Below are 11,418 nucleotides of genomic sequence, written 5' to 3' on the forward strand. Positions count from 1 at the left end.
AAATATTGTTGTAGGGAGTGAGTGGAGCGAATTAAAAGATGTGGGGAAATGGTTGCTAGTGATGTGGGGCAGTGAGTACGAGAGGTGGTGGTGGTGTAGTGGAGTTTAAGGCTTTGAGGTGGTGTAGGATTAGGGGGTACTCTAAAGTAGGATTAGGATTAGGGTCTGTTCTTATTGACTGAACTCAGCTGAATTGAACTGAACTGAACCGAACCGAACTGAAATGAACTGAAATGAATATTTTATAAGAGAAGGAAATTAGGAGCTGAGCTGAACTGAACTGAACTGAATTGAGCTGAACTGAATTTCAACGTAAGAGAACAGGCCCTTAGTAGTGATATTACTATAATTATGAATCTAATATATTTTTTAAATAATATCTTTAACATAAATTACCTATATTCCTAAAAGATATACTACTATAATTATAAATTCAATATATATTCTCTAAATAATATTTTAACCTAATTATATCTCCGAAAATATACTTTGTATATATCAACTATATATTTATCGATATCTTACATCGAACAATATTACTTTCTAATGTAAACAACTCAAATATTAACAAACAATTACAATATATACCGTCAAACTTAACAAGATTTTGCTTGGAGAATTCAATTCAAACATGGCAAATTGGGCTAATATGTCAAAAGATTTGGTGACTAAGATTGCAGAGCATGTAAAACTCTATGAAGACTTTGAAACTTTGCGTTGGGTTTGTTCTGGGGAACAGAGCAATCTTTGTAAAAGATGGTCAAGTTAAGAAGGTGCAAAGTTTGGGGAACAGAGCAATCTTTGTAGGTATGAACTCTTCGTTTTCTGTGGATGTATCTGGTGTGTCTGGGTTTAAGCCTAATTGCATATACAACACTGATGATCGTGTAGCAAAGAAGTGGTCTGGATGTAAATTTTATTGCTCAGACACTTGTATTTACAATTTAACGGATGGGAGGTTGTACAAGTTAGACTATGGCTCATCAATTCGTCGCAAATATTGCAATGGCAAACGCACACCGGTTACTTGGGTTGAGTCTCCTGTCATATGATGTAATGTGAACTAGTTTTAAACTTTTAATCCTATTCAATGTACGTTTATATTCTAATAAGATTTTACTTTGGTATTTATTTATTCTTAAGATATTATGTTGCAACTATGTTACTCTCTAGTGATCTGTGTAAATGAATATTACTATATTCAAGAGAATTTTTTTTTTTAATTAAAACATGTCTACATATATGACTATATACAACCATAAGGGCTTCATATAACATTACCCTTTTAAATATCAAAAATAGCAAAAATAAACCACGTTTGACAGATTTTAGTCAGAGAAAAAAAATTAAAAACTATTTTTTTTTTTTTTAATGCTATTGCTATATCGATTAGCAAGATGAAATTATTCTAACTAAAGTCCAGATATATAAGACATGGATCCATAATTGTTTGGGTAATTTAATCTCGAATGACTCAGTATATCTGATAGTGCAGTTGTGCTTACTTAGAACACAAATATCAAGTAACAATTTTAACATTAAAAAAAAAATATATAAAATAACAATTACAGCCATAATAGAGATATGAAATAAAGAGCAAATCAAATAGCCAAAATTGATACTACTGGTAGTAAGTGAGTGATACAATGATACTTATCATCCTAATTCCTTCCATATTGAAAGCATGCTATGACTTGATACCGACAACTATAATGCTCACTTGTTACTTTCTAACGAAAAGAATTACATTCTCATTGTGGAAAACATTACCACTAACATCTATAGAAACAACAACTATAGATAGTAAGAATATTTAAAACCTCACAGCCCACTGCAGCTTCACAGTAGTATGAGATTTGCATGACTGTAGTAGAGGCTTTGCATCCGATCTGCAATGTACATATCGTTACATTCATGACACATCTGCAAAATTTTACCTTCTCTTTGACGATAAGGTCACTCTCTTTCCCTCCACGCAGAATTTTGAACTTCCTTGAAGCTACAGCAAACAGGAAGATGAAATTAGAACCTTCATATTAAACTCTTTGCAAGCTGGCTCCAATTTTTTTTAATCCTTCCATTTTGGAGGGGGATGGGATGCAAACATTAGTGTTACAATCAAAACTTCCCTCAATAGACATGAAACAAAGAAACAGAAATACTTATTCAACAGATCAAAACTTCGAAATATACCTTTTGTTTTAGAAAAGAAAGAGAGTCTGCTTTAGAAGAGAAACTAGAGAAAACTGTAGCAGAGTGCTGATCTACCATAGCTTTCAGCTCTTTCAGCTTTAAAGTTTTACCAGGTACCTGCAACAACCACCTAGATTCTCAGCAAACCGACATATTTACTTCAAGGCTTATTGATACAAGGAAAACAAACCTGGCGAAGCAACTGGCGGCACAGATTTTTCAGCTTCACTTTTGGCTCCCTACCACTGTCGGTTTCAGGCACCTCATCATGTTCTTCTCTCTCAACAGAACCAGCACTGTGAGAATCTTCATCATCACTATCACTGTCACCAAAGGTTGTCTTTTTCCCTCCGAAGTGAACACCAGCAACTTTTCTAGGCCTGTCTTTCATACCAAGACCTTGTCTCCCAGTTGTTTTTTTATCCTGGAAATCAAATAAGTGTCACTTAGAAATTAATCCACAACTTTCATTTCCTTTTACTTAGTGGTTTCCCTCAATTGCCATTGTAACAGATAAACAACAAGAAAACAACAGCCATTGTTGATCCTGCCAATATGCATGGTTCTAGGGAGTCCAAGAACTACAGAGAAATAATTCTCAATAACCGTAGAAAACAAAACAAAGCAAGAGCCAAGCATACTACGCTCATTAGAATTACATGCTAGAGCTGAACAGCTGAATAAGAATCACATATGGGTATCTTATTTTAATGAAATTTCACATCAATCTCTCCTTGGCAAGTCTTTGACATTAGGATCTCCCTTATATATAGTCCGCAAATATTTACTAGAATATGTCTTCCATGCAAAAGTACCAGAAAATCCTATCCCAAGCCTTAATTTTATGTTGAATATTAAAGACTAAATAATTGGAAGATGATTACTCACTTGACAAAGATTGTATAAATTCTCTTGATCTTCTTCAGCAAAACCGATCTTTTTGTTACTAGTAGAAGCCTCATCAGCAGCTTTCCTCTTTTTAGATTTGGCTCCAAGAAAACCCCCAATAACAAAACCATACTTGTAACCCCACCACTCTGGTGGGTATTCAACAATCTCCTTTACTGTACACAAATATAATATGTAAGAGATTAGCAGAAAAAATTCACAAATGGTAAGTCTTATTATTTCTCTCCCCAATCTTTGTAATTCAATATCAGAGAGGTGCAAAGACACATAAGACCAGCAAGTTGCACTTTAAGACTGCAACATCAGCATAAATATACCAACAACCAGAAATGAATAACTTGACATAAGTAAGCCACTAAAGCAGAATTTAGATTTGCTACAGAACCACCCCAAAAACGCATTAAGCTCTGACAATTTAAAACACAAAAACACTGCATCTCATAATGATGTTAGACATTGATCAGTTATGCCTTTATAAGTACCAAGACGATAATTCTTAGTTGCCAATAATGGATACGTGTCATCCTACCAGACTACCAGCAACAAAACTTTCCCAAACATCATTTGATATTTTTCTTGTCACAAGCCATGACAAAAGACCCTATTCTTGACTGTATTGCAGTCATAACTTTCTATTCCCTTTCCTTGGGTAACACGAATTTGCTCTAATACTTCCTCCGATCCACAAATATTGTAACAATTACCATTTTTGGAAGTTATATTGCAACATTTCCTTATTTGCACATGTTTCTCTCTTCTCTCTCCTTATCATGTGGATCCCTATCTTTATTCCTCTCTATCTCTCTTCCCTTCTTAAAATCCGTGTCCCACTACCATGTTGCAATATTTGGGGAACGGAGGAAACATTTTTTTTTGTTTGAGAAGAGAGAGAAGGGGGGGGGGGGGGGGGTCCTCCCTTGATGACCACTTTTAGATGGCCCTCATAGGTTGAAGCACAGAAGTCAAAAGACTTCAAGTCACTAGTTTGAAGGGCACAAGGAGTGCACCAAGGCACTACAGAAAAAAAAAATGGAAATTTTATATGAAGAAAAATGTTAGGGTAGGATTAACACTCGTTTGTATAGTGTAATATTCTCTCTATAAAGTTTATTACATAAAACATAGAAGTAGTACTTAAGGCAAATAACTTTGTATATCTCAGTGCTAGACTGCTAGTGTCGTACTTTGTTATACATTCATGAAAAATTAAAGCACCAGATGTAGACAGTTGGCATAAATAATTCAGGATCTAAATAGATCCAAACATTACCTTCAGCATCATAAGGAAGCTCATCAAAAACTTTTGTCTCTGATTCATCTTCTGTGGGAATTGTCGGTTCCTCGGACTTCTTCCCCTACAGTACATAATTTCCAATTACATGAAAATTGAGATTAAACATATTGGTCAAATAGATCACAGTACATCAATGTATTGACATCAGCATTTACAATTTTGAGAATGTAATTTTAAATTTCAATGAGAAGTAGAAAATTAAGTTACCATCAATAAAACTAAAGACTTCAAGATGCACACATGTAGCATTTAAAGATTTATAACAATAGATACTTACAAGTATTCCTTCAAGATCCAGAGAAGAATAGTTGTGAACTAGCTTTCCTTTTTCCCTCTTCTTATACCTGAACATTCATTAAAAACAATTTATTAAAAAAAATACACATGGTAGAAAGTATCCTTAAACAACGTTAATTGAATTCATGTAGTAACTACAAAGTACAAACACCACAACCCCATTAAGGCAAAAATACATACCGTCCTTGAGGTCGAGTAACCTTTACTGATTTCACTGCCACAACAGTTTCACAAATTTCAGTACTCACTTGCTTATCTTTATCTTCTTCAACTGCGTGAATAAAAATGGTCCAAGTTAAAATCCACAACAGTTATATGAACAACATATGTTTCATTTACACGTATTATATTCTAATATTGCAAATACCTTCTATATTTGTCTCCGCTGCTTGCTGCAAGATGGAGAAAAAATCAGGCTTGTGAGAAATTCAGTTATGATTACAGGATATTGAAACTCAACAGCATACTCAATAATACTATGAGCAACACCAAGGGATGTTATAATGAAATCGTGCCAAAAAAAAAAAAAAAAAAGAACAGTAATACAAATACCTAAAAAATATGGGTTTTTTTATGGTGTGCATGCACCCCTGTATTTTTTTGGAAATCTAAGTTGTACACCTGCTTCTACGAATTTCAATGGCAATACAAATACCTATAAAGATATGGGTTTTTCTATGGTGTGCATGTAAGATGTAACCCCACTCGTAATTTTTTTGGGATCTTTCTGTACACTAGCAAAAGTGGTGCAAAAGCATAATTCTCCAGTCTCCACCACATCAAAACCAAACCACCAATCATTATCCTCCTTTTCCTCTCTGTCAGCCTCTCTAATTACTCCCTACCTCGTCTACAGCCTCCTCTAGCCACCCCTCTTCTTCAGCCATCATCTCCCCAAGGAGGATTGGGTCAGTTGATAGTGTGTTAAGTTATGCTGATAAAAAGGGATTGATATTTTCAATAGTCCCATGTATAAAAGGCACCTATGCAATAGGGGTCCAGTGTTATTTACTTATTTTTGTCTAGCGAGATGATTTCAATGAGGTACAATTAAGCACAAAAAATGCAGAAAAGGATCCCTATTGCCTCTGTGCATCTTGAGCCTTTTATACTGTGATATTCTCTAAAATATCTTTTTTTTTTTTAAAGACTAAAATATCTTAATTTGGTTTTAAATGGTACAAGTAATCAACTAACATAAACACCTAATGCGGTTTCATCAGCAAAATTAAAACTGATAAAATTTTGAACGTAACGGGGAATCAGGAAATTTACAGTTTGTTTGGGTAATGTTAAGGGAAGGAAGAAGGGTAAGTTTTCCTTCCAAATCTCTCCATTGTTAGAGGGATCATTTTCTTAAAATTTAATCCCTCCATTTCTCTCCCCTCCAATTCCCTTCATCCCTAATTTCAATTTGTTATCCAAATGAAAGATACACCCTCTCTCCATTTCCCTTCACTTCTTTTCCCTCCATTTCCTTCAATCCAAACACCCTCTTAGAGTACAATACAGATTTTAAAGAGACACAAAGACACCATAAAAAACCCAAAATATTGACACCAAAAAAATGCTATGAGAGTAATGTTAAGACTTAACATAATCAAGGAATCAAAATAACAAGCTACATTTATTATTTGTAATGGATGGTTTAAAAAAGCGCTTCTTCGTCCTTGTCATTGCAGTCACAATTTAGCAAACGTTTGATGAGATAAGTACATAATAATTGCATGATGTTCTTATGATTAGTTGTGTAGCATATCGTATAAAAGCATATATCAATGGAATAACATAAGCCAAAGGAACCATAATTTAATGAAGTTTAACAAATGTGAACAATAATGATTATAAACAAACGAAGAAAAAGAAAGTAACTTTGATCGTGTAAGCTCACCACTTTCAATTTTTTCAATATGTTATCGAATTGTGAGGTATCATATGCCCAATGATTAGGCTTCTCAACTCCAATACCTATTAACATTTCACATAATTTCATCAATTATACAACCCATTACAACAAAAATATCCAGATTAATAGATTATTAAGAACAAAAACAAATGATTAAGAGAGAAAGAAAGAAATACAAACCAGAAGTATCCTGTTTGTTTTGAACTCTGATGTAACCTTTGATACCTTGCTTATCTTTCCCAATCCCTTCGCCTTCTTCCCAACCCTGAATTGAGAAGGTAAAGTAAATCAATTAAGAAATTATCTTCCGATGAAACGAAAAACCCTAGAAATCGAAGTTCCTAGATTGTTGGAATTTCGAACAAATTGAAGAAAGAAAAAAGGGATTGGAGGAGAGAGAAAGTGAAGAACCATTTGCTTCATGAGGCGGAAGGCGGCGGATGTGCGGTCGATGCCGACGTAGCGTACGGGAGCTTCGGGAGCAGCCATGGCTTGGTTGCTGCTGCTGCTCTCGGAAGAAGAGGGAGAAGGGTTTTGTGGGGTTATAAAGGTAATTACTTACAAGGGGAAGGTTGATTGTAGTGTGTTTGAAGGTGTTGTGTAAGGGTTTATGGGTGTACAATATCTAACGGCTCACAATTGCCCATACTTATTTTTTTTTTAAAAAAAAGGTTTTTCTAAGCTATATGCCCCCTAGTTGTCGAGTTTTCTAACCATCTCTAATGGCGAGATACACGTTTGAGTATTGAAATATAAATTGAGTTATTTTTTACCTCCAATGGTGATACTCAACCCACTTCTCAATTTAGCAACTCATGTGAAGTCTAATTTCCCAATGGTGAAACTTTCTGAAGTATACTAATATCACTTTCAATTTATGGCCCACCAAATTATATTATAAGTTTTTTTACAATAAAAACTAAAATTAAAACTTAAATAAATTACAAAACATATTATAATATTGATAATGGCCCACACTTTTTGTCAATTGAGACTCAAAGTTGAGTATCCAAACTTAGCAACTTTTTTTGGAGTTGCTAAGTTTAGATATCAACTTATTAATATACATTGCAAAAAATATTTTCTCTCTCCTGAAGATACTCACTTGAGTCTCACCATTGGAGAGGGTCTAAGGTATGTCAATGCTTTTTAAAAATTACAAGATGTGTTCTCCAACTTAAAGTATTTATTCAACTGTAATATTAATAGTACTGTTAATCACCCTAGTTTGGAGAGAAATTTTCACCCCAAATTGGTTTAAGGTTATTTTTTTTTGGTGAAAGAGAGGGGCAAAGCCCCCAAACAAAGATAAACAAACACACTAAAACAAAAACCAACAGACAGAAACTAAAGACACACACAAAAGGAAAAGATAAGAAAAATGAAAAACAAAAGCACACAGTAGAACTAGCTCCTAGAACACAATTAGCGATTAAAAGCCCCTCCGTGACCCACTAGCACCATCCTCGGCCTTGATACTCCACTTAAATCCTCCGATAAAATGGCATTAAGATCCCTCGGAACCGCATCAAAGAGGATTAGGTTTTGCTCCGCTTGCACTCCATAATTTGCTAACCAGTTGGCTGCTTGGTTAGCTTCCCTATAGCAGTGAGATACAACTACCTCCCAATCTTTACCAAAGATGAGTCTTCCACTTGCGAAGAATATGAATATAAGGAGAGTTGGTCGGATCTCATCCACCAACATTCGAGAAACAACTTTACAACCATGATCTATCATCAAACCCTTCATTACAACCATGAGCTCCGCCTTTGTACACGTGCAAATACCACATTTCATCGCAAAGAACTCAAACAATTCACCATTATAGCCCGTAATCAAACCCCCTGCACCTGCTGGTCCCGGGTTGCCTTTGGCCGCCCCATCCGAATTCAGTTTGACCCAGCCTATTTTCGGCATAATCCAACGAATGTAACTCTGTTCTCTTCTGCGTTTAGTCCCCTGCTCCAATAGCAGTCCCTCCCTACGTTCCATAGCTTGCTTGGTCAATTGGAATTTGGAGATTAGCATTAAGAATTTTTTTTTCACAATTTCACATTTACTTTTTCTCCTTTTTCCTAAAAGCAACTATTGAAATGGTCAAGCTCTTAGTGTACTTTTTGTCTCATTCATTTCTTATTACTTCCCATTTTGATACAATTACCAACATTGAAGTTGGAGGACACAACTTGTAACTTTAAAAAAGCACGGGAGCATGCCTTGGAAGCTGAACAACCTTAATGTAATACCCCGTATTTTTAGCGTATTTTATATTTTATTTATTTATTTATAAAATATATTTTGGGTCAAACTATTTTAATTATTGGATTATAGATTAATCAAGTATTTATATTTGGGCCAACAAGTATTTAATCCAAATGTAGCCCATCTTCATTATAAGCCCAATCACCCTATTTTTACTTTTGGGTCACCTATTTCAACATTTAAAGTCCATGATTATATGAAGCCCAAACCTACACTAATTACCCTACACTATATATATCTACTAGATCCCCAAAATTTCCCACACAAAAAGGTTAGTCTTATTTTCTTCCTTTTTCTCTCCTCTTTTCATTCTAGCTATTTTGATGATTTTATTTATGGATTTTGGTTTTAATTATTCAAAGTATGTTTAATTAGTATCATAATTATATTTTGATGATTAAAGATTGTAAATTTTAAATAATAAAGTGTTTTATTTTTAGATTTCATAAAATTATAAGTTAGGGTTTTAAAATTATTAAAGACTTTGATTTTTAGGGTTTTATGAACAATTGATTTAGGGCTTTTATAGTAATGATATTTTGGAAATTTTGGTGATTATAACTACTAATTAGTTTAACTTAATCCTAGATTATTTTGAACACATAAATTCGTGTTTTAATTTACAGATTTTCGTTCGTTAATATTAATCTCGTTTTAATCCCGATCAGGTTCTAAACTCATCCGATTTTGACAAAAATGTAGTGTTTTCCATGTGGAAACAGCGTTTTAAGAAAGACTCACTACCCTCTACCCTTGGTAGTGAGCACCACCCTCTCGTGGCCAAATTCAGCCTCTAAGTATGATTTTCGGGCAGTTTTTGATTTTTAACGAAGTTTTTTTTAAAATTTTATCCTTGAGTTTAAAGGGTAAGATATAATTTAATTTTTCTATGGATAATTTAAGTATGAAAATATATTTTGATGAAGTTTTAAAGGGGTTTTAGATTAGTTTAAAATGCTGGAATTTTATTTAAAGTAGTATAATTGTGATTTTAATAAAAGGGTGTGATAACCTATTAAAAAGGAGTTTAATTAGGGGTTTTTAAATAATTTTCAGATTATTCTAAATAGTTTAAAGTGAGTTTAAGTTGCTGGAAATTGTATATACAAGAGTAATTAATTTAGTATTATTGTCCCTTATTGTAGGAGACTTGATTCGGGAATTGTTGTAGTATTTTCGGCCACTTTATGGGCTTAATTGAGGTACGTTCGCGTACTTAGCATATTTGATGATGTAGAATCATGCTATGTTTGGTTTCAATCAATTACAAGTAGCATCATGCTAAGGTTTATGTATTAAATTGTGAATTATTAGTATTGGTGATTGAATTATGAAGCATGAATTTATTTGTGATGCTCTATGGATTGAAAATTATATTTTTGGCATGATTATATGGACTACATATTTATTTATGGAATGTTAAAGAGCATGTTTAATTAAACAAATTGTTTAATTATGTTTGGAATATTGAAAAGGAATTTTATTATAGTTCATATAATTTTTATTGATGCTTTAAGCATAAAGAAGGAGCTATATAAGTGTCTATGTACACAAGGAATAAATTGTATGTTGGTGCCTTTGTGCACTTAAGGTGTTTTTAACACCGAGGGATAGGATTGTTGGCGCTTTATGCGTTTACAGTGTCTATGACACTGAGGTAGAATTAAAAAGGGTTCAACATTAAATATTATGTGGTCACTAAATATTCAAGAATTAAATTGGTATGTTTGAATGGTTGAATTATTATTGATGATTGAATTGTTATGCTTTGAGAGTCATCACCAAGTCTAATAATATGTAAACAACGTAAAGTGAAAGAGATTACGCACCAAAACTCTTGGAACGTATATACCTTGAGTATGAACATATGGGGGGGAGTTATGGGGTTTTATATTTAACCATAACTTCTAATGGAGTACAGGACGCTGTATATTCCCTTTTATTATTATTATTATGCGCTGGAATTCCGCCACCAATGTGTGGCACAGGTGATGCTGGCACGGTTAGCTCCCGTGTCAGTGGTCCTCAATTCATTGAGGAAGGTTTAGTCAAGTTAGAAACCCGTTCGATGCGTAATCAACGCTAAATAAATTATTTAGTGTCCAGTTAAAGAGTCTTGTTGTTTGTTGTGTGTGCTTGTAAACAGGTGCAATGAGGTAAGTATGTGTGATGCTAGGAGTTGCATGTTAGTGTGTTTAAATACGCTTATGTACTCAGCTTTGCTGATTGTGTGTGTTGTTTGTGTCTGGCTATGTCTTTATCTTGGCCCTACGATGATCCATTTTAATGGAGAGTAGTGGGGACAAGTGGAGATAATCTTTTCAGGCGTTGAAGCATATTCATGACGGGGCATGAGTGAAGAGCGAATCATGCTAGTTTCTATTAGTTGAGATGTGGTTTATTTCTTTCAAATATTATATTATGTTATGCTTATGAGACTAACGCAAAGGTTTTCATAATTTAATTGGTTTTGATAAGGGCCTTCAATGGTTCCAAGTTGTAGGTTGATTTTATTTGTCCTCGTTTGACTTTGGTTTTAATCTTTACTTTCGTT

The 11,418-nt window shown here is 34.0% G+C and overlaps 1 protein-coding gene across 1 annotated transcript; it reads right to left on the reverse strand.

Moving 5' to 3' along the window:
• Window positions 1-1,517: 1,517 nt before the first annotated feature.
• Window positions 1,518-7,146, reverse strand: LOC145597761 (G-patch domain-containing protein 1-like). The gene is made up of 11 exons (XM_081654006.1): window positions 7,011-7,146; window positions 6,780-6,864; window positions 6,585-6,661; window positions 5,061-5,085; window positions 4,874-4,964; window positions 4,674-4,740; window positions 4,373-4,457; window positions 3,082-3,257; window positions 2,384-2,617; window positions 2,194-2,310; window positions 1,518-1,999 (listed from the first exon to the last, which is right to left on the reverse strand). The coding sequence occupies exons 1-11, from the start codon at window positions 7,086-7,088 to the stop codon at window positions 1,934-1,936; spliced, it is 1,101 nt and encodes a 366-aa protein (XP_081510132.1). The 5' UTR covers window positions 7,089-7,146; the 3' UTR covers window positions 1,518-1,933.
• Window positions 7,147-11,418: the final 4,272 nt, after the last annotated feature.

Source organism: Chenopodium album, chromosome 20 (genome assembly GCF_948465745.1).
Source record: "Chenopodium album chromosome 20, dcCheAlbu1.1, whole genome shotgun sequence".
Lineage (NCBI taxonomy): Eukaryota > Viridiplantae > Streptophyta > Magnoliopsida > Caryophyllales > Amaranthaceae > Chenopodium > Chenopodium album.

Coding starts and splice junctions, on each gene's coding strand:
- LOC145597761 (XM_081654006.1), bottom strand. CDS start 7,088: ATGGCTGCTCCCGAAGCTCCCGTACGCTACGTCGGCATCGACCGCACA. Junction 3,258..4,372: donor GCTTCCTTATGATGCTGAAG/GTAATGTTTGGA, acceptor ATTTGTGTACAG/TAAAGGAGATTGTTGAATAC. Junction 2,618..3,081: donor ATTTATACAATCTTTGTCAA/GTGAGTAATCAT, acceptor TTTGATTTCCAG/GATAAAAAAACAACTGGGAG.